General features: G+C 40.7%; 1 protein-coding gene, 1 long non-coding RNA gene and 1 pseudogene across 2 annotated transcripts; 1 reads left to right on the top strand and 2 right to left on the bottom strand.

Moving 5' to 3' along the window:
• The first annotated feature begins 874 nt into the window (after positions 1-874).
• Positions 875-24,255, top strand: LOC132141855 (uncharacterized). The gene is made up of 6 exons (XR_009433937.1): positions 875-1,316; positions 22,132-22,527; positions 23,188-23,261; positions 23,387-23,717; positions 23,841-23,976; positions 24,125-24,255. It is a non-coding gene; the product is annotated as an uncharacterized LOC132141855 (long non-coding RNA).
• Positions 1,522-10,437, bottom strand: LOC132142338 (mucin-17-like; annotated as a pseudogene).
• Positions 19,305-21,730, bottom strand: LOC132141854 (acyl carrier protein, mitochondrial-like). The gene is made up of 4 exons (XM_059551517.1): positions 21,521-21,730; positions 20,612-20,740; positions 20,398-20,485; positions 19,305-19,678 (listed from the first exon to the last, which is right to left on the bottom strand). The coding sequence occupies exons 1-4, from the start codon at positions 21,677-21,679 to the stop codon at positions 19,587-19,589; spliced, it is 468 nt and encodes a 155-aa protein (XP_059407500.1). The 5' UTR covers positions 21,680-21,730; the 3' UTR covers positions 19,305-19,586.
• Positions 24,256-24,699: the final 444 nt, after the last annotated feature.

The raw sequence follows: 24,699 nt of genomic DNA, 5'->3' as shown, positions 1-24,699 counted from the left end.
TAGATACATACGTTGACAATGCTCGGACAGAGCGTTTTGATTGAATGTACATTTCTTGGTCCTACGCCTTTCACAGAATATATAAATACAGATAAATAAATTTAAACCAATTAACTTAATGATTGCTATTGGGATGTGAAGAGACTTTCAACTAGTATAACAAAAAAAAAATTCTGAAGACAATCACCTATATTACCTTTAAAGGTGCCATCCGTCATGTCTGGCAAAAAAATCAAGTCATACTCCACATTCCATACCAGATGGGGGCAGTATGCCTCAATAAAGTGAATTGGTCTACTCTAGAGTAACAAACGAGAAACGGCATAGTCTCTATGCTCCGCCCCTACTTTCACAACAACAACCCTACAGCCATAGCCGAAGCCTAAGAGGACGTTTTGCCTCCAGAGGAACGTTGGGTGATGTCAAGTGATTTTGAAACATGACATCTTCAAGCTACTCCCCTTCACCTTTACCAGTGAATATGTTCATATTCGTTTTGTTCATATTACATTTTGAGTTGTATATACACATTATTTGAATTAAATTAATTTTACAGACAGCATTCTGTCAACATCATTGGTCAACATCAGACAGCTGATGTTGACCAAGCTAGCGCCAACCAACGTAACCAGAGCTGCCAACTCTCAAGCATTCACCGTGAGACACACGCAATTGACTCTTTTCACATGCTTTCACGCCACACATCAATTTTCTCACGTACAGAAAAACCACGAAGCAAAGAGGACACGGAGACCAACAGACTAGTCAGAGCAGGTTAATTATGATATAAAAAAATGGTTAAAGTTATAGCTAGAAATAGCTTCGATACATTTCTATGTTATAACTTCCCGAAAAAAAACACAAACATATAAAACAAACTTCTAGCGAAATACTAACAGCATCTAACTTACCAATCCAAAAGAAATGTTGCAAGTTCGGTGTCGAACCTCATTTCTTTCAGGTCCATCAGTTGTCTCCAGCGATTGAAAGCAGTGCCGATGTTTACTCTGGTTCGGCTCCTTTTCTTATCGGATTTGATTTGTGATTCCGAGCGCGGTTGTTTCCCTGTAGCGGGTGGTGGTCTCTTGCCAAGGGCTTCAGTCATCCTTCCGCTCTCTTCCCTGAACTGAAATGAAGTAGTGGGCTGTACTTTCCACACGATTGACATCAGGTTCAGGTATGCCCACAAGCCGTGCGACTTATTCATGTATTGCAGGTTGGCTGGTGGTTATGTTGCCCGCATACCGCCTCCCATGGCCGAAACTGGTATTACGACACCTGTCGGGCCGGGGCTAGTAATGCTAATGCTAATTAAGGTTGATATCTCTGCAGCACTATAACTTGACATTGTTTTAATGACATAATCGCCCTTATTGCTTCTCATTCTTTTGATGCGTGTAGGTCATTTTTTGGATATTTTTACCTCAATTTTTGCATTAAGTATTAATTAGTATTAATTTGCAATAATAAAAAAAAAAATCAATAAACTGTTCAAATGATAGTGTACACTGGTAAAAAGTATTTTTTCAGTTTAAAGAGATTTTATTAGATTGGCTGTAAATATGTTTGGCACAACAATGGTCTTCCTTAAACAGATGAAATATTCTCACACTTGGCCAGAGATTGTCAGGTTTTCTAAGAGTGTCCATTAAGCTGTCCAACTCTTCTCTAAATCCACAAGTTCCATGCCTTCACAGTAAGAGCGAGGACGAGACACTTTCACCTGGACATGAAGAACAGTTATGTGTTTAAGGGGTGATATGGTGCGATTAAAATTTTTCTTCTCTTTGGAGTGTTACAAGGTCTTGGTGCCTAAAGAGGATCTGTAAAGTTGCAAAGACTAAAGTCCCAAACCCAAAGAGATATTCTTTGTTAAGTTAAGACTCTGCCACGCCCCCCTAAAACGGTAATGCCTAACAAATGTTCACACGAAGAAAGAAGGTGTGGTTTCAGTAACCGCAGTTAGTGTTGAAGCAGCCATGTCAGTGAGGTGTGTATCTAGGTGAAAGCAAAAGCACTTTATTTGGCCTTCCGAAAAGTAGATGTATTTTAGGAATCTTTAAGATTACTTAGAACAGCAACACATTTTATGGACGACCGTTTCGTGAACCAAGGAGAGGGGGTAATTCTGATTTTGCTACGACAATCTGGTGCTTCTGAATCAGCTACTATAAGTATGTTTTGTTATTAGGTTAAGTATTTGCTATTGAATGTTCAAATGTTCAAGTTTTGCGCATTGTGTGCGTGTGTGTGTGACAGAGAGAGAGAGAGACAGGGTCACACAGTGGAGTCATCTGTCTTAACCGTCCGTGGCTTGTTTACTGCAAACACATACGAGCTTTATCACTGTGTCTGACACGCGACTCTGTTCCCCTTTCGGCTTGAACTGATGCTAAAATAAGGACATTATTAACTGTCTTTACATTTACTTTTATAGATTAAGATCGTGATTATGGAAAGGGGCATTACATTTCTGACGAATGCTTGTGGTGTTCGGCCAATCACAATGCACTTGGCCAATCAGAGCAGACTGCGCTTCTCGGAAGGAAGGACTTTGTAGAAATGACTCGTTTGAGAGAGGCGGGGCATAGAGGAGCAACAATAATGTACAGTATTTGAAAAATAATGTGTTTTTTGAACATTAAAGCATGTCAACATATTTTATTACACCAAATAATGATCTTTAAAAAAGTATCATATGACCCCATTTAATCAGTTACAAGAATGTAGATATAGAGGGCCTCATTTATAAAACGTGTGTGCACACAGATTTGATCTTATAGAGTGTGTGTTCCCTAAAATACACGCTAATATTCATATTTACAAAAATGGTGTTTGACATGGAAAAGTGTTTAATGCCATGTCAGGGTCTAAGCAGATGTAGACACTTTTCCTTGTGGCAGAGAGTTGGAGTACTGCAGGTATCTGGAAAACGAAGCAATTCTTGCCGCTTATAATTCTCAAGTAAACAATTCGGACGCTGACTGGTACTCTATTATATGTCAATTACATTAATTAGGTGATATTTACAAGGCAGCGATCTGAAATCATTTAGCAGCGCACAATATCAATATCAATATCGCAATATGATTATTTGCGATTTCTGAATTTCACGTTTGAAAGAGAGTTACTTACTCAGATTTGATAAATGCTCTTAAGATCAAATGTAGGACAGTTTCTACACAACATTTTACAAATGAAGCCCAGAGACTTTTGTGTATGTCTTACCGTGGTGGTATTCCTGTTGAGCTGCTGCAGCAAAGGGAATGGTGTCCACTGAATCGGCTCGATCGGCCAGCTACAGACTGACAGGTCACTAGCCTTCCCAGAATCCACCACACCATCCGCCAAGCTGCAGTTGCTGAGATCCCAACCATACTGAGAACTGTAAGCCCAAGCATACATGGAAAAATCATTTAAGCAACTTCACAATCATGGTAATACTATAGTACTTTTTTACACTGCCAATCAAATAAATACAGCCATGGTGTGCATAAGAGACTTCTTCTTAAAAATAAAAAACATACCAACACCAAATGTTTGAACAGTAGTGTGATATTTGTGGTAAACCATGATTGATTCAATAATATGCTAATCTTACCCATGAGGATAGATGGTGTTGAGGTGTGTTCCACTACCGTGGTATGTGGATACCACAGAAAGAGTATCATCATGGTAACAGCAGGTACGGTCTAGTGCTTGCAAGTGTAATATTTCATCAGAGCGGGTGTAGGCAGGGTTGTCCAATGAGTCCTGAGAACCTGTCCAGGACCTTCCCCAAAAACGTGCCGAAAGCTCATCAAAGTGATTAAATCTGCGATAACTGTGTCCACAGAAACAGAGGAAAAAGCAATAAATGAATAAAATTCACATATAAGAGAATTTTTATGTGTGTTCACTTGACCCCGTCCCTCCCTGTGCCGCTTTTAGAAGCACTATCACAACCCATGGTTTGTTTTAACTGGCCAACAGTTTCCTTCAAACTATTTACAATAACAAAATCAGGCTACTTCAGAGAGTATATGAGAGTGTGTGTTTAAATGATTGAACATGTGATACCTGCTGCGTGTTTGTTCCACTTTGGCTTGCATTAGCATGGTTTTAATACGGCGCACTGTGAGATAAGACAGAAGAGCCATGACTGCTGCAACAGCAACCAGTACACCAAAGCAGACGCCCACCAAACGCGCCCGGGTCATGCGGAAGTCACAACGCTGACCCATAAACCAGTAATCCTCCCCAACAGGACACCTTCAGAAAGAGACAGCTTGGTTAAGGCCCCTAAATTACCAACATGAACTTTCCTGTTGTACACAATCTACTACAGATTGTCTGATTTACCCTTTTTTAGCAAGTAGAAGACCTTGACTTTTAGTATAACCATTTTTCTTCAAGTCCTGGTACAATTGTCTTTTTACTGTGAAATCTTATGATTTTAATGAAGTAAACAACACCTTTTATATTGTTAACCCTTAATGGACTGATAAAACTTAGGTTTACTTGATTATCCACACATCATGTTTTAGAAAAACATTAATTTCTCATTCATCATTGTATTGCATTACATTATATGTTTTGCTCCCTACATTTTAAAAATATTACAATTTCAGCAGTTGCACCATATTGCATTTTTTTCTGACTATTATTTCATATTTCTGGCTTTACAGGGCTAATCAGTCCTTCTGGTTTTTTCTTGTATAAATGAGCAGGTCTTGACCAAAATACATTGCAATTAGGACAAGGTTTTATGCCGCAAGTCAGAAATCTGCTATGTTAAACTATTCCGCTTGTAACTGTACATGTAACTTACTGACAGACAGGCTTTTGTCCGAGGCGATGGACACAGATTCCCTGATGTTTACAGTATTCAGAGTGGCACACAGATGTACAGGTGGCATTGCCCTTTGAGGAAACACATTGGAACCCAGATAGACATTCAAACAGCCATTCACAAACATCTGTCTGCAAACCTGAGAGGAAAAGAAAGAAAACATATTAGGGTATGATAGGTGTTCTGATTGGCTCAGATAGAAATAAATGTGAAACATTTCTAAGATAGCTGTCACTGGTTAAGATCTTGTTCAACACTCACCTCCCACAGTGATATTCTTCACTCTAACTCCACCCACAAATATTCCTTTCTTTGGCAGTGGGTTTAACCCCGCCTGCTGCAACATAGACTCCACCCTTTCCAGCCAGGACAGCGCATCCACTGTTTGGAACTGGACTACTGTTTGCAGAACTGGACCACTTATGAAAACAATCATCACAAAATCAAAGATTTTTTTATTTTTTTTAAAGGAAATTAATATTTTATTAAGCAATGACAAATTAAATTGATCAAAAGTAATGATAAAAAATGTAAATTTGTAAAAAAAAAAAAAAAAAAAAATATATATATATATATATATATATATATATATATATATATATATATATATATATGTATATATATTTAACACGTCATCTATTTAGATATTAGATCAGGTTTTCAGGTAGATTTTAGACCACTGCTACCTAAATTACATAATACCTAATATTATTACATAATAAGTTTTATAACTCCATGAGATTTGAAACCTAAAATGTGTAATGTTTTGATTGTTATAATAATACTATATTTTATATAATAATATAATTATTCATAATGTTTTCAAAGAAGATGTTTTATATTTAGTTTCATTTTGCATTAACGTTTCATTAGAATCACAATCTCACAAACTCTGCAATTCAATTGTGGTTCTCTAGGGATCACATACTTAAAATACAAACAATTATTAAGAACACGATTACACATAAAAGAAACATTCATTCATATGCACCAACAACTTCTTCCCATGTACTGACTGAATGATGAATTTCATCAATAATTACAGCAATGTCTAGTCTCTTAGCTAACCAAAAGTGACTTTAATGCATATATTGAAAAAGATCAATTACAAATATACGGTATATGTCAGCAAAGTGTTTTACCTGTGCCAGGTCACATGTTGATACTGAAATCCAGAAAGGATCTGCAGGAATGTCTCCACCTGCAGGCATGGATGGCTATTTAGATCATTGCAATGGCAATCATATGACCATCAACCATCAGTTCAGATGACATGAGTATGTGTACACTAACATTCAAAAACATTTTTTTTTTAAATGTATCAACCACAGACTTTTGAATAGTAGTATGTAAAGTAATACAAATAGTTTTACCTCATGTAACCTCATACTAGGGACATAATCTCTTTCCAGGACAATCTGTAAGAGTACTTGAAATGTTTTCTCTGAAAAAAAAACAGAAAAACAGATATTTTTCAGGAAATGTTAATGTTTACTGGGAAATTTGGAAAAGTGATAAATTATAGGTCTCAAAGAAGCAAATGTGACAAACCCTTGATGGTTGCTGGCTGGTCCTTCACTACAAAATAATGCCGTCCATATGGCCACTTCCTGTCAAAGCTGGTTGCAGTAGAATGGATCCAAGTTGTCTGAGTGACTGCTTGTGTAGATACTATGTGTGCTTTTGTTTGAATATGATAAGATCTTGTGGTCATATGTTGGGCAGGTCTGATAGTGCTTGGTTTTTGCACTGGAAAGTGTGTCTGGACCTGGAACAAAGTAGTGTGTGGGTTCATCTGCTGGGTAGTTATTGAAGGTGGATGAACCACAGAGGTCTGACTGTTTTTCCAATGTGGAATGGTCATACTAATAGATGTGCTGGTTTGAATGCCACGATCAGCTGTACTGGCCTTTGAGATGTAAGGAGTTGTGATGTCAGATGAAGTCCTCAATGTGACAGTAGTGTGGGCAGTAAAGCCATTAGTGATTTCTGTTGATCCAGTATGTATATCATTAAAAGTAGATAAGCCAATAGTCATCTCTGAACTTGTCGCACTAGTCTGAGTAGGACTCAGATAACTTCTACCCACTGTTTGACCACTACTAATCTCAACGATATCACTTATATCGGAAAATCCTACATTGCTCTTTGTGTTTTCAGAAGATGGAGGTGAATACTGGGGTGTAGATGTGTATATAGGGAATTCCAGTATGCAAACTTGATTCTGTGTTGGTATTCTGGACTTGTGATGAGGACACACCAGATTCCTCTAAATCAGTGCGGTTCTCAAATCTCAATTTAGTGCTATCTTCCACCATGAGGTCAGAAGTCACATTAGGGCTAATCTGAGGACTCAACAAAGAGATTGATGGGGAGCTGGTGATGGGGATTTCTTGTTTGCCTCTTACTGTAGACGGTAAATACGGGGTGCATGCAAGACCGAGGCAATCACTTTCAGATGGTAGCAGACCCTTGTCCCCTTCTGGTGTACTAGGACTCTTAGTAGGGGTCAGGTCTGGAGGGATGGTGTTTGGGAAGGTGGTGAAGGCACTGATTTTGTTATTGTTATGTGAAGTCCGGTAAGAGATTGACGAAGATGCAGAGCTGATTTCTTGGGTGCTTGTATCTTGCTGAATTTGGATGTTGTGTGACAGGTGGGTGGTTGATGCTTCCAGAGAAGTTAAAGTTGGAGTTGCAAATGTTTTCCTTGAAGTGTGCATGAACTTGTCTGAAGTGGTTGGCTCATTCTCACTGGTAACATTTATTGGTGGCTCACTTGGAGACGTGGAGTAACCTGAGTATTCAGCTGTGTCGCTATCAGAAATTGCTAATGTATTGGTTTGATTAACATTTGGAAACTTTGATACTGTTGTAGGCGCACTAGTAGTAAGTACTGAATCATCATAGATTATTTGATCAGTAATGTTTTGATCTGGATTAGTTGACCTTGGAGAGCGATCTGTCCTGTCCGTCTCTGATGATATAGGCTGTTTATCATCTGAGATTGTGGTTGAACTCCAAAAAGCTGAATCAGATTGACTCGTCCCAGTGTTCTCTGATATTGTAAGCACATCTTTATTTGGGGCCATCACTGTGGTTGCTTTAGCCTTGTAAGAACTGTCACTAAGGAAGTCTTTTTGTTTAGATGGCTGAATATAATGTGAACTTAACGTCATAAAGCTGGAAGTCTGAAACAATGAACTTGGGTCACCTCTTTGACTCGTTTTGGAGTTAATTTTGTGCAATTTGTGTGCATGTGTGTGCATGTGATGTGAACTTCCTCGATCTAATTCAGTGTGTGCAACATCGTTTGTGGCTAAAAGTGCACTTGTTGCAGCCACATCAGTTGCTTGTCGGGGTGTAGTTTGTACAGACAGCAGTGGTAATTGGATTTCAGTAGAAGACTGAGCCAAAAAAGGTTCAGTGGACAACATTGCGAGCGTGTTCACGTGTGTGTCAAGGGCAGAGCTGGTTTGTGTATCAGAATAAGAATGTGTGCCAGTGAGTGGAAGGTCAGAGATCCAGGCTCCAGCCGTTTCCTTTCCATTGTTGGTGATTTCCTGCGGGAAGAGAGGTCTGTGCTTATCATCCAGGTCAGACACACCTCCGCCCTGCTGTATACTCTCACCCCTGAGAGAATGTGTTTTAGGGGCTGCATTGCTGCTCACTGGAATGTCAGGGGTGTGGGTTACATCATTTGAGCCATTTGGAGAGGGAGACACTGGATCAGCATCAGAGCGGGTGTAAGGAATCAAAGCAAGAGTGTCACTGTCCTCTGACGTGTTCCATCCTGAGAAAAACACACACACAAAAATGAATGGAAACTGGAATTATGAGATTATTCAAGACACACGATTCCAACACTAAGAGAAATAAACAAACATACAACCATCTCACTGGGTATTGTTCATACTTTTCACATACACTAATGTTTAAAATTTTGATGTTGGTAAGATTTTTTTTAAATGTTTTTGAAAGAAGTCTCTTATGGTCACCAAGGCTATTCTTAAAATCCAGTAAAACAGTAAAATTATGAAATATTATTTAAATTACTTTTACTTTTAATATTATTTATACAATTTAAAATAACTGTTTTCTATTTCAGCTTATTTTAAAATATAATGTATTTCTGTGACGGCAAACCTGAATTTTCAGCAGACATTATCCTAGTCTTCAGTGTCACAAGATTCTTTAGAAATCATTCTATGTTGTGGAATTTGTACTATGATGTACCGTGTGTGTAAGTGTGGTATTGGAATTATACATGTCCAAAGATGTTATTAAGATGGAACCATATCTAAAAACATGGCGTTGTTTTAAGTGACATACTCAGATGTAATGTGGCAAAGGTTTCATCAGTCCTTCTCAAGCTCAATTCAATGATGGTTCTCCCAGTGCCAGAGAACTGTGCCCACTCCTCTCTTTCATAGGTCAGTGTATTCCCATCCCCAAATTTAATTCCAATATGAGCACCTTCCCCAACAGAAATGACCTTTACCCAAAAAGTCTGATTTTTATGTGCATCAATAATCCATGTGCAGGTAATGTCTAACAGTTTTTCCCGGCTGTTGCTGGTAATTCTGTTAAACCAAAGTCTGTTTGGGTGTAAAGAGTAACGAATTGAGCCGGATCCCTCTCCAATAATTTTTTCTCCACAGCCTTGCCTCAAGTTCAACAGTGTGTTACCTACAGACAAAAACACTCACTGTCACCACATATTAAGAATTATTACAGATTTTTAGTTAGGTCATGAATTTCAGTACGATGGAGGTACCATTACTTTTGTACTTTAACAGTTTTATGTTTTGTGTGTAAAATTCAGCACAATGTTAAAATTAGGCCCACTGGTAAATTTTACGGCTAGATTAATCACAATATAAATTATTTAAAAACTATATTATATGCTAATCTTCTAAAGAATCTAGAATGGCCAACCCACAATAATGTATTTGGCATGCAAATATCTCTTCGCATATGAATGAAATGGTCGTCTTACCTGGAGCGAAAATAAATAAGAGAAGATACATAAAACGACGCATTTTGAGAGCCAAAACATTCCAGGAAGGTATCCGTTCTCACAGTTAATTCCATAAAGAATATTCAGCAACCCTAAAATATGATGTAAACAATACTTAAACTATTTAAAAGTATCTGTAACGAGGATTAATATCAGGTTTCTTTTTGTTTTTTAAGACCTTTAAAGAAGAGTTAAGTTCATCCTTCTGTCCGTCGTAGAAACCGACCGCAGCTAACTTTGTGGGTTTCGCGCGTGCATGTGCGTGCGTTGCTGTGAGCGCGCGAGCTCGCTTACGGGCACGAGGAGGGTCTACGCAGACATATGATTACGATTAGGCATCTTTTTAACAGGGAAAATGGGACGGGGGCGGATAAAAGTTAAGGGGACAGAGGAGATTCCCTGATTAGGTTAATAGCCCGGGTTGTGTGTGTTTGTGTGAGAGAAGACAGAGCGAGTTTTGTTTGCGCTCCCTTAACGAGCTTGTGCTGTCAATTCCGACTAGAAAATAGATTAATATAAAAGGTCATTCAGAGATCGCTAGCACAGTGTCTGTGTCTCAAAATCAATACTTTTTAGACAGCACTTGGGGATCGAATGCATTCACAAACACACAAAAGAAATGCCTGAAGCGTCCTGTAATGGGGCTCTGGTTATGAAAATTAGTCAACGATATGGGGTGTCTAGTCAGGACACGGAAGGCAGAGATATATGTTGAAGGCTTTAATATATCACTTTGGAATACAGATATATCACTTCTGGAATACAGATGCACACTTTGGGAATACAGATGCAATGCACAGGCACTATTTCTTATGGTTTTACAGTGTAGGTGTGGTTCTAAATGAAAGGAAATAAACATCAATATTACTTCCATAAACACAATTTAGTTAACTGAATAACTATCTCTAGTCACTTGAACAAGCAGTGCTAAACATGTCCCGAAACGTAACCACAATGGGAATAACATATAAGTCACACATACAACAGATATAAAGGCTGTCAATGACTATCAACGTTAACATAAATTACTAATATAAACTATAATCTATATGATATAGTTCCAACTTACTTGTGGTCACTGACGCACACGAACACAATGCGAAGATTAGCTCAACTGAAACTGAAACTAAACTGACAGCCGTTCTCTACAAGCCAGGGCATGTCGCAACATGTCAGAAAAAAGGCGTGGTCTGAACGAACACTCGCTGTACATACTCTGTCCATATTCACATCACTTGAGCCTTTTGCACAGCCGCCCCATAATTCACGGTGTGAATTATCTCCTGGAGAGGCTCAACTACCCACAGGAGCTGCTGTCGAGGCATTATCCGGTATGGCTGGCAGCTCAATGAGCTTGGCCACTGGTCTGGTGTAGGTCCTCCCATCTACCTGCACCTCAGCAGTCCTCACTTTCCCATCGACACTCCTAATGGTCTTTGTGACTCGTCCCACGGGCCACAATGCACGAGGTAACCTTTGGTCAATTACCATCACCACTGTACCCACAGTGAGGTTCTCTGTGTCCTTTACCCATTTCTGCCTTGATTGCAAGAAAGGCAAGTAGTTCCGTATGAAATGCGTCCAAAACTGGTCAGCTAACACCTGACTGTGCCGCCATCTTCTTCGACTGAGAATCTCAGACTCAGGGTACACCACCTGAGGAAGCGAAGAGTCGGGCCGCCCCATGAGGAGGTAATTGGGGGTCACGGGATCCACATCGGCTACATCTGTCGACACATAGCCCAGTGGCTTGGAGTTGAGGATTCCCTCCACCTCAATCAGGACTGTCTGCAAGACTTCTTCGGTCACTGTCTGTGCTCCCAGAGTAACATAGAGTGCAGCCTTAATGGATCTGACTTCCCGCTCCCAGGCTCCACCAAAGTGAGGTGCATTTGGTGGGTTGAACTGGAAACGGATCTGGTGCTTAGCCAACTTAGTCTGCAGCTCCACACACATGGCCTCAAAACTTGCCTTGAGCTCGTGCTCCCCTCCGCGGAAGTTGGTCCCACAGTCAGAGAGAAGCTCGAAGGGAGTTCCCCGTCTAGCCACGAACCTTCTGAGTGACATAAGGAACGAGTCGGTATCCATGTTGGGCAGCACATCGAGGTGAATGCACCTGGTGGTCATACACTTAAAAACAATTCCCCATCTCTTTTCCATACTCCGACCTCGCTTGACCTGGAATGGGCCAAAGCAGTCTACTCCTGTTGAATAGAATGGAGGCTTCAGGAGGCGGAGACGACAAGGGGGCAGATCTGCCATCTTAGGAATCGCAGGCTTTGCTCTCCATTTCTGGCACTCCGGGCAGGATCTCTGGTGACGACGCACAGCTTCTCGGCCTTGGAGGATCCAAAACTTGCGCCTGAGCTCTGCGAAGACCCTCTCCGATCCAGAATGGTGTAACTTGTTGTCGTACTGTCGTATGATAAGTTTGGTAATATGGTGCTTGGGTTCCAGCACAATTGGGTGTACGACATCATCTTCCAGACTAGTAGAACGGCGCAGCCTACCACCTACTCGGATAAGGCCCCTAGAGACATCGTACTCTGGAGCAAGTGACAAGAGCCTACTGCTGGATGGAAGTGCTTTCCCTGTTTGTAGGCACTTGACTTCGTCTGGAAAGCTATCATATTGTGCTCTCTGAAGGATTCTGAGTTCTGCTTCTGCGTAGTCATCTGCACTGAGGGCGCTTGATTGGGAGGCCGCCCCATGCAGTGACCTACTCGTTGCCTCAAGGAGATCTTCGAAGGTAGAGTGGTCTTCAGTGGCTGGGATCTCTGGAGCCGTAATGGCTGACATAATGCCACAGAACGCAGACCTCTTCATCTCTGTCTCATCTGTGACCTCCACGAAAGAAGTTGTGGCTGGCCATCTTTCACGTGATAGCCGAAGGAAGGCAGGACCTTGGCTGAATTGGTTTGGCTTGGCTAGGTCGGATAGTGTCATCCCTCTGGTGATAGCATCCGCGGGGTTATTCTGTGTGTCCACATACCTCCATGACCGGTGATCCGTCAGCTCCTGAATCTCAGATACACGAGTCCCTACAAACACCTTGTATCTGCAGGACTCTGACTGTATCCAGGCAAGTACTGTGGTGGAGTCAGACCACAGCACTGTGTCCCTCAACTGAAGGGTGAGCTCTCTCTGGATCATCTGGGCAAGCTGAGCTCCGGTAAGGGCGGCACAGAGCTCAAGGCATGGCATTGACTGTTGTTTCTTCGGTGCCACTCTTGAACGTGCCAGCACAAAGGCTACATGGACTTGGCCATGAGGATCCTCACCACGTAGGTAAGCAACTGACCCGTAGGCGGACTCTGATGCATCACAGAATACATGAAGCTCGAGGGTGATGGCACTTACATCCACGTCCAGTGGGAAGTAACTCCGGGTGAGACTAACCGTTGAGAGCTGAGGGAGCTCTTCTTCCCATGAAGTCCAGGCTTGCAGGAGGTCGACCGGTAAGTTTGGGTCATCCCAGTCGCGGTCTTTGGCCCACAGTCTCTGGACCAAAACTTTGGCCCTTGTCGTGAAAGGCAGGATATGACCTAGGGGATCATACTGGCTTGCTAATATCTTATAGATATTTCGCATGGTCGTCTGGCTTGGGAAAACCGGGCGATGCCTGTAATGGAGTGTATCCTCCATGAAGTGCCAACTGAGGCCTAGCGTCATTTCTTGAGCTTCACCATACGTCTGAGAAACCCATCTCTCGCTGCTGTCAGACTTGGCTTCCTTAGGCAAGTTGCGAATCACCTCTGGCTGGTTACTGGCCCATTGACGAATATCGAAGCCACCTGCAGCTAGAATGGTTCTAAGCTTCGTCACGAGGTTCCTGGCTTCTACTACGGTGGGTAGACTCTGCAGGCAATTGTCGACGTAGAAACACTGTTCCACACTGTGGCGGACATTTTCTCCTGGTTGACTTGACTCATTGATGTGTTTCTGAAGAGCAAAGATCGCGCAGCAGGGACTGCACGTCGTCCCGAACGGCAGAACCTCCCACTGGTACACTGATGGCTGTTTGTCCGTTTTTAGATCCCTCCAAAGGAACCTCAGCAAAGGCTTGTCTCTGTCCAGCAGGCGGACCTGGTGAAACATCCCTTTAATGTCTCCACTTACTGCGACTCGATGCTCCCTGAAGCGCAGGAGGACTCCAAGGAGTGAGGGTCCTAAGGCTGGACCAGGAAGGAGGTAGTTATTCAAACTTTGTCTGCCAAGCTGGAAGCTGCAGTTGAAAACAATCCGCTCCTTGCCATTGTGTCTGACCATGTGATGGGGCAGGAACCACGACTCCTTGGATGAGTCCACCTCACAGGAGTCAATCTTGGTGGCGTACCCAGCAATCTCAAGTTTCTTGATCTCCTCCTGGTAGGTAGATGCACGCAGTGGATCTTGTACTAACCTCTTCTCTGTGTTTCGCAGGTTCTTCATCACGACTTCCTTTGAAACTTGCAGCTTGGGCATGTTTGGGACTCGTAGAAGGGGTGTAGCGTACCGATGCACTCCGTTTACTTCTACACGGATGGTCTCGGCCTCTAATAGGTCCACTGAGTACTTGTCCTGTCTGGATCTGGTCACCAATCTCTCACTTTTGAAAGGTAGTGTATCTAACTGCCACAACCGTTCAACTTGACTGAACAGCTCAGCAGAAGGGGAGGAAACTGTGGTGAACAAGCACTGTGTGGGGGGAAGCTGTTGCTGCAGGTATTTTGCTGGACCCTGAAGTGTCCAACCGAGCTTAGTCTTGACTGCTGCAGGACCACCAGGGGGACCAAGATGCACTGGCTCAATCGGAACGATCAGATCAGCATTATCCGATCCAATCAGGAGGGTTGGCTGAACACCATCGATGGGTGGGATTGCCAGACCTCGTAGATGGCGATATCTTCTCTGGAGCTGGGTAACCGGGTAACTGTACTGAGAGAGGCCTAGGTGTTCACCTGTGAATGCGCCTTGAATGGAGAACCTTTTTGTTGGTTGGGAAGCTGGAGTGATCGTAAAGGACACACGTGAGCCTGACAGTATCTTGATGTCTTGGCGGATAGTACGGAGTGTGAGGTCTTCTACTTGACCCTGTACTCCTAGGTGGCGTGCTGCAGACGAAAGCAGAATGGTTCTCTCAGAGCCATCATCCAGCACTGCATACGTGTCAAGCACTTTATCCTGGTATTGCAAATTGACTCTGACAATCTTTAACAGCACCTGGCTATATCTATTTGGCTGATCCAGGTAGTGAGTCTCTGCCGTCGATGTGATGGTGGGCTCGTTCCCACTCCTCTGGTTGACCTCGTGAAGGACAGAGAGGTGTTTCGACTTACAAAGGCGACACGGCTTCTTGAGGTCACAAGCAGAAGCTAGGTGAGAACGTCCACATCTCCAGCACCTCCTCTTGACTTTAATCCAGTCCACCATCTCTGATTTGGTAAGTCTAGCGAAGCTCTCACATTGGCTGAGGTAGTGTTCTGCCTCACAGTAAGGGCAGGATATCTTACCCTTCCCTTGGGTTCGCATAAAATGAGCTGCTTGAGAGGGCGTGTCGGATGGATGGTTACTTGAACTGTCTATCCCATGCATAACCGTAGTAATCTTAACCTTGGACTTCTGCTGCTTAAATTCCCTCTTATCCTTCTCACTGTGAGCTTGAAGTGAGGGCTCAATGTCCAGGCATCTGACTTCTGCCTTCAGCCACTCTGAAAATTCAATGAGCGTTAGCTTCAGTTTATCCGGGTCCTTCCTATACTGTTGACGACGAAATCTCTCTTGCTGGTGCTTGGGGAGCCTGCTTAGAAGGCGCTTCACATTGGAGCCGCAGTGGAGTTCCTCATGGCCTTCACCTCGGAGAGCTTTCAGCATCCCTACCAGCGACTGCACTCTGATGGAGAACTCGTCGAGAGCTCTATCATCTCGGATGGGGGGTAGACGTTCCATGTCCTCTATCTCCTTCAGCACAAACTGATATGGACGTCCATAGCGTTCATCCAGTGCTTTCAGAGCTTCAGAGTAGGGCATACTAGACTCTGCATGAGCTAGCACTAGGCGATGTGCATGTGGCACCTTGACATGCTTCAGCAAGATGGCATACTTGTAATGCTCGGACTGAGAAGGATGGAGGAGTGTACTAAGGGAAAGGCGTAGCTCCACATATTGAGCTCTGTCCTCCTTGGTAAAGTCAGGAAATGTTGGGCCTTCTATATTGGGGGGTGTATGCTGATATCCAGTGGATGGATAATGGGCCAGCATGGCTGGATTCCCTTGGTAGAAAGGTTGGGGTACATAAGGAGGCTGAGGTATTGACTGGTGCACGGGTAAAGGCATCATCTGATCGAAAGCTGGATTTCCATGTAGCGATCTGGGAGGAGCCACATGTGAGAGATGTGATGTATGAGGCTCAGGTGGCACCAGATGTGGATTTTCCAACTGAGGCTCCCTACCTTTCTCGTATTGGCTGCCGGGTGCCGCTGCACTGGGCTCACAATTACCCGATATAGGGTAGGACGAGAGTGAGCTATATGATGTGGCATTTCTTAATAAGCCTACTGATGGCTGTAGACCCTGGGTTGACTCTCTGGGATAGCTGGGCTGAAGGTGAGCTGGTGGATCATGTTCAGAATCCTGCTTGATAGCTTGAACGCCATAGCGTGGAACGAGCGTATGCTGAGGGGGTTGAGTGACTCGGCTGAGAGACGGAGGAAGTGTCATTTGTTCTAGCTGATGGGTTAGTTCTGCAGCTACACTTGGGTGATCCTCAGTTCTGTGTTGGTGAGGAACAAGGGTTGGCAAAGGCTGTGGTTCACCTCCTCTGTCTGGGTAGAGTTGGCGTACTGGGGTCTGATGCCGTGATGACCTCCTTGACGACTGAGCTGAGGTCCGAGGGGAATGATGCTGCAGGAAAAACTCCAAAAGCTCTGTTTGTTTCTTAGCAGTTTCACTCTGTTGCCGCGCTGTCTCCAAGGCTTGATGAACAATGGCTTCATTTGCATTATGCATTGGTGACATTGAGGATATGCTTCTAGGACTGCGTAGCTCCCTCTCCTCTTCGTGCCTGTGCATCTGCGCTAAGCTATGCTGATCTGAATATTCGACTAAAAAATCATCCAGATATCTTGGGCGTTGCAGTGAGCGTTTGGGGCGCACTGGCGAAACAGGGAGGCTGATTCCTTCTTTACTGGTTGCCATATCATTGACACTATCCGGCTCGAAGGACCATAAATTGTAATGGGGCTCTGGTTATGAAAATTAGTCAACGATATGGGGTGTCTAGTCAGGACACGGAAGGCAGAGATATATGTTGAAGGCTTTAATATATCACTTTGGAATACAGATATATCACTTCTGGAATACAGATGCACACTTTGGGAATACAGATGCGATGCACAGGCACTATTTCTTATGGTTTTACAGTGTAGGTGTGGTTCTAAATGAAAGGAAATAAACATCAATATTACTTCCATAAACACAATTTAGTTAACTGAATAACTATCTCTAGTCACTTGAACAAGCAGTGCTAAACATGTCCCGAAACGTAACCACAATGGGAATAACATATAAGTCACACATACAACAGATATAAAGGCTGTCAATTACTATCAACGTTAACATAAATTACTAATATAAACTATAATCTATATGATATAGTTCCAACTTACTTGTGGTCACTGACGCACACGAACACAATGCGAAGATTAGCTCAACTGAAACTGAAACTAAACTGACAGCCGTTCTCTACAAGCCAGGGCATGTCGCAACATGTCAGAAAAAAGGCGTGGTCTGAACGAACACTCGCTGTACATACTCTGTCCATATTCACATCACTTGAGCCTTTTGCACACGTCCCTTCTCATCATCACAGAAAGAGGTACGTTGCAGAAGTACACTGACATACTAACACACACATAAACACAGAACACAGAGGGAGTGCAAAGGATTTATTACACCTGAAAAGGAAACACTGGCTTATTTAAGTCCATAATATAGGAGTGTATTTTAAATGTAAACCCTTTTGAACTTAACATCAACCAAAGTTCTTCTCTTGCCTATTAAAAGTCTAAATTAAGAATGAATGATATATCATTAATCATCTAATAGTTTTGCTGGAATCCTACATTTTGATGTACATTAATTCTCACTGAATTCGCCTTCTCTGCATTTTGCTTCATGGGCAGATTATTTGACTGTGTAATATTTCATGTTTTAAATATTTTTAAGGATATACAGCATATTTTATGCTGAGGAGCTGATCCTGAAATACACAAACTTTAGAAATGGCATTAAAGGAATCCATAATGTGAACAGAAATGTCAACGTATCACTATTTTAAGGCCACACTGCAATAAATGTCAACAGCCTAATGTTATTTGATGTCAGTCAAAGGTTATATTGGAAGATTGTATTAGTTTTATTAGCGTTAAATTCAGGGGATAAAGATTAAGACCTGTTTCCAAATATAACCTGATAAACTCTTTTGGCTCCAACTATGGAAAAGTATTTCTAGTAGGCAGTGCTGTAACAAACCAAATACAGCCAATCAAAAATATAAGTTTCTTGTTTTACACATATACAAAAAAAAGTTACTTAATTTTTCTTTTATTCAGAACATATTCCATTGATCAAAAGTGACATACATTTATAACAAAATATATTTATTGCAAATTATTTCATTTTAGTGAAAGTTGTGACATTTGCCAAGTATGGTAACCCATATTCGGAATTGGTGCTCAACCCATCCAAGTGCACACACACACACACACAGCAGTGAGAAGTGAACAGACCGTGAATACACACCTGGAGCAGTGGGCAGCTATATATCCAGCACCTGGGGAGTAACTGGGGGTTCAGTGCCTTGCTCAAGGGCACTTCAGCCATGGGTATTGAGGGAGGAAGAGAGTGCTGTTCATTAACCCCCCCACACACAACTCCTGCCAGCACTGAGACTCGAACCTGCGACCTTCAGGTTACATGTCCAACTCTCTAACCATTAGGCCACAGCTGCCCCAGTTTTAAACTCTCTATTCATCTAAAGCAAAATAAAGGAAAGGTAAATATTTCCTGCTTAATATATAAATATTAAGCAGTAGAACAGTTTTTAACATTGATAATAATAAGAAATGTTTCTTGAGCACCAAATATTAGAATGTTAGCATATTAGAATGAAGGATCTTGTGAACTTGGAACTCAGCGATTCTGTTTATTTATTTATTTGGGCATGTTGGTGTTATATATTTCACTGGATACTATAAGTTGCACTGAGTAAATACAGCTGGATGAAACAAAAACTGTGTCTGTCTTCATTTCAGGCTGCAAAGCAACAAAATGTGATTTTTTTTTTAAAGGGGGGTGGAATTCTTTTCTATATCAGAAAACAAAGAAACTGTCAAAAAACAAACCCGTGATCTATTGATGAACAGACTGATCACATTGGCACAGATTCATAACATAGATCTGAAGACATAAATAAGGTTCTTTAAACTGATTTAAAGTCTTTATTTTGTAGAATTCACATGAATTATTCACATTATTTGCACACTCTTATTGTTTGAAAGAGGAGTTTATGCATGTGTCTAGCAGAGTATGCTGCAGACCAACATAATTATGAACACCAATTTAAGCACGCATTTAAATACAAAAAGAAGAAAGAAGAACAGCAGAAACATAAGCATCCATAAGCATAAAGTTCACCTTAAGAGACACACATTTTCAGAAGATCTGAATAGTAATTACACTCAAAATTATTATTTATGCTCATTCATAAACATCCTTCTTGTCTGCAATGTACTGAACAATCTCTTGTGGTGTCATCAACTTCTCTGCTTCAGCATCTGGGATTTCAAAACCTGTACATGAAAGCAAACACTTTATCAACTGGGTACTAGATATACAGTACAGATCCAAAGTTTGGACACACCTTCTCATTCAAAGAGTTTTCTTTATTTTCATGACTATGAAAATTGTAGAGTCACACTAAAGGCACCAAGGGCTATTTGACCAAGAAGGAGAGTGATGGGGTGCTGCGCCAGATGACCTGGCCTCCACAGTCACCGGACCTGAACCCAATCGAGATGGTTTAGGGGTGAGCTGGACCGCAGACAGAAGGCAAAAGGGACAACAAGTGCTAAGCATCTCTCGGGGAACTCCTTCAAGACTGTTGGAAGACCATTTTAGGTGACTACCTCTTGAAGCTCATCAAGAGAATGCCAAGAGTGTGCAAAGCAGTAATCAAAGCAAAAGGTGTCTACTTTGAAGAACCTAGAATATGACATATTTTCAGTTGTTTCACACTTTTTTGTTATGTATATAATTCCATATATAATTCCACATTTGTTAATTCATAGTTTTGATGCCTTCAGTGTGAATCTACAATTTTCATAGTCATGGAAATAAAGAAAACTCTTTGAATGAGAAGGTGTGTCAAAACTTTTGGTCTGTACTGTACATCCATAACCAAGTATAAAAATCTCTTTATAAATCTTTATACACATAAAGAACCATGAATACATTCAAATAATACATAAAAATTAAGCAATTAGAATATAAAGTTAATGCAATTACATACCAAATTCATCTTCCATGGCCATTATGATCTCCACCTGGTCTAAACTGTCCAATCCCAAATCCTTCATGAAGTGAGATGTAGCCTGAAGCTATTCAGTAAAATACTTTTAAATTATCATCAAACAGTTAATACGCTGAATGTTGTATATTTGAAGATCATTTGAAATATTTCAGCCAAACATGTTGCCTATCTAATTAAACTGATGGATATTTACCTTCTCAGGGCTGATCTTGTCATAGAGCTTCAGGACGTAGAGGACACGGTCATGGATAGTCTCTAGAGTTAACGGGGGCAAGTCACCATACTGCCTCCACTGCAAGACCTGAAATGAGCTGCTAGAGATCTAAAAAAGAAAACAAAACATCCTAGGAAATGCATTTTTACAAAGATTATTTCGGACAGACAACTGGAACAGTATTATTTTAGTTTTATTTATAGTCTTTTGAATTGGATTTTCTATTTACCTTTATTTATTCAGTTTTGGTAATGTTAGTACTTCAACTTAAAACTCATCCATCGTTGCCAATGCAACATTTGTATTTATTTTTTAGATTTGAGGTTTTTAATTTAATATTTATGTTTTAAATTTTAACATATTTAGCTAACAATAACAACACTGTACTTAAAGTTCGGTTCAATAATAGCCAATGATACATGAGTATTATGATGAAGTAATAAGTAAATCATATATTTGTTAAATGTCATAGAATATAGATGAAGCAAATATATGATACACACAGTAAACAGAATATATAGACAACTAAAAATACACACTTTCAAATGATCAAAGAGGTATACATACAATCTTGCATGTATATGTGCATGTATATTATATACATGTATATAAACCACTATAAAACCCAGAACTGATTACTGCAAGAGATATTTAAAAAAACAAAACATTAAAGACCAGTCTAATGATTCAGCCACATGATAAACACAATACAACTAAAGTTAAATTAGAAACATTTCCCTTAATGGTAAATGCAACTAATTTGGTTCAAACCTATTTTGTGGCTGCATATAGTTAATATACTGAAATGAAGTGAAATGAGGCTGAAGTCGTTGTATCTAAAGACAAGGGTAGGTCATTGGATGTCACGAGTCAATCTCTAACACACACCTGAGCCAGCGGAGATTTGTGTCCAGTAGTCAGATATGAAAATGTTCGGCCATGGGTGAGCGGAGCTGCTGTTAATGTCGCGGCAGTATTGATACGATTGGAATATACAGCACGGTGGTTCAGTGATCGGACACGCCGGGCAATGATGCGCGCCGCCATGTTTCTCAATCCGCTCCCACAATGCACGAGACTGCCACTGCGCGTGCGCGACACTCTGAAAACTTTACTCTCGAAAGTAAGAAAGAAAATCTATGATTGTAACATAAGTAAATGTTTACCTTTACTATTGATACATAAACTATATTTCAGGTATGGAAGCATATGGGTAGCAATATTCAATTTGGAATGTAATATGCAAAATGACAATGCAATATGTAAAATGACAATGCATTTCTGTATTTACATTTACATTTTCCAATACATTTGTGCAACGTTTGGTGCAAAATGAAAATGAAAATTAAATTACATAATTTTCATTTGCCATTTCTTACACCAGTTTTAATATGTAAAATGAATACTAATTTTAACCTATGATTTTAACGCTTTATAAGTTGTAAAATAAAAATGAAAATGTATTACAGAAATGATTAGATATGTATAACATGTTCAAGCAAAAACCCACAAGCGTGTACGTCTGCAGACTGCAAGACGGGGGCGTAACTTGAAGTGGGCGTAACTTGAAGTAGGAGGCGTAACTTGAAGTTGTCCAAATCACACAGAACCACGCGAGACCTCAAAACGATAAGTTGTTGGCAAAATGGCGACACAGAGTAGAATATTGATTACGTTTTAAGGGAGGCAGGGGTTATAGGCAGGATTTGATGCATGATGTGTTTGTAGATATTAATGTTAGGGGACAATGTGAGAGTGTACGTTTTAGTAGGAAAACGTATTATCTGACCCACACTCCGGAACAGAAGAGGGCGGTATTGCACCAATAAACTGGATGCCAACCGCCGTTGAACTGGAAAGAAGACGAATATGACAGCTTGCTGTGAGAGAAAACGGTGAGAATCTTATTTTTTTCCGAAATAATTATTTAAATTGAAGTGTATAAGTCATTTTCATACAGTGGTATTGTTTTTGGAATTGATAATTTATTAAAACTAAGGCGTAAAGTAAGCAACATATAAGCAAAAGGTCTAAAGACGCTATCCCCAGGTATCACAGGCTCAATCTGTCTGTGACCTACATAATATAGCATATTTGTGATTTTGCAGTAAACATGTTTTATAATGCATAACTAACAGGGGAGCTCCATTTTCAAGTACACGACTCAATAGTGGATTTACATAAACCATATATACTTCTTGGAGACTATTACTAAAATGTATATTTATCATTAGACTGGATAATGTTTGATATGAATTGTAGATGAGCACATTTAACAGACATGAAACAGGTGTCTGAGTGATGTCTGTGTGCTATTGTGTAGAATTCACTTTTGTCAACTGTTTTAGATGAGTGTAAGTCATGTAAACAAACAAATCTACGTAAAGTAACTAAACATAAGTTATCTATTTTATTTGTCCATTTGCAATATTGATAATTTAAGGAACATTTGTGTTGGATAAAAAGTGAGCTACATCAGTTATTAACTCAACATGTAAATGCAGTATATCACAGATATATGACAGAGGAGACTGACTCTTGTCTGGATGTTACAGGGACAGATGAGACACATATGTGTTGATCTGCTGCAGAGACACTGATGAAGGAATACTGCCATCAAAGGATTTGTGTAAGTACAGTACAAAAATAAATGAAAAATTTTAAATCTTAAGTTGTATTTTATTTTAATTAATGTAATTTTAAACAACTATTACACCTCCTTTCTTATTCTTGATTTCTGTGCATTTGCTGCAGATCTTTTGTGGTGAAGCAGGACCAGCAAGGAAAGGTGAAAAAGAGGGAAAACCTGAAACAAAAGAATAATGTAATGACTTTTTGTATTGTGTATGTGTATTTTTGTAGGACATGAAAATGTCTGTAGACTGGTGTGTGCACTGAGGATGGAGAAGACCACAGCATCATCCTGGAAATGATCGAGAGTCACAGATGAGACGCTCCCTCACTCCACCTGCCCTTTACTGTCTCACCAGGACCAGATGCTGCTGTGGTGTCTTCATCCTCAGTGACCCCAGAGCCAGTGAGAGCATCTAGAGAAAGACCACAAGACACTGAGGATGTGATTTTGGTAAAGTTTGTTCAGCTGGTTACTGATTAAACAATGAAGGCTGACTTTCAGAAGCTTCAAAAGCATCATCAAAAAATGTGATGGAGCTTTTATCTGAAGTGATTGACAGTGCTCTTATTACAGGGGCCTACAATCCCCTGATCAACCTAGAGAACAGAGCCTTGCCCAAGGACACACTGGTGTTCCTGTGGCTCAAGTGGTAGAGCATTGCGTTAGCAGTGCAAGGTTGTGGGTTCGAATACCAGGGAACACATGTTAGGTAAAAACTGTTAGTCTCGTTGCACTGTAAGTCACTTTGGATAAATGTATAATTTATTTATAAATTTGAACCACTTCAGTGGTTTAGCCCACTACTAAAGTAATAAATCAATGCATGTACTTGTAAACTCTGTGTAAATGTTTTTCAGGTAGTCGTGCTCATGGGGTGCAGGCACACGAAAGTTTGGAGCAGACACAGCAGTCAGATTGTCCTGCACGTGTTCTTCTGCTCTAGCTTCAAGGTTGTGTGGTTCAGAGAGCCGTCATCAAGGTCTTCATCCTGTTGCTCAATGACATCATGTGTATGTCGACACGATTGTGAAGTGGAGCAGCAGAACTGTATCAGCTGTGTTCAGATGGCAGGAGGATGTTGGGTTCACCATCTGTAAATACATATTTGTTAGAACAATAAGTGAATGAAGCTTTGTATCATGTGTTGTTGACTTGTACATGTATGCATTTATTGTGATGCTAACTTTTATACATTATTTTAATCATTTAGACATGTTTTTTGTTGTCAGTAAATAAAATATAAATATTTTATCCAGTCATGTATTAATAGCTTGATTGAAAATGGATGTATTCACATCGACGGCATTTATTTAACTAGTATATATTCATGTATAGCTGTGTCACAAAAGAAAATACATTTGGCTTCTTTTACTAAAATGTAATTTTAAGAAAAAAAAATATATAATTTTTGGTTGGCATTTATTGTTATTAT

Source organism: Carassius carassius, chromosome 6, assembly GCF_963082965.1.
Source record: "Carassius carassius chromosome 6, fCarCar2.1, whole genome shotgun sequence".
Lineage (NCBI taxonomy): Eukaryota > Metazoa > Chordata > Actinopteri > Cypriniformes > Cyprinidae > Carassius > Carassius carassius.
The sequence above is the reverse complement of the archived record's forward strand: the minus strand, read 5'-3'. Positions and strand labels throughout refer to the sequence as shown.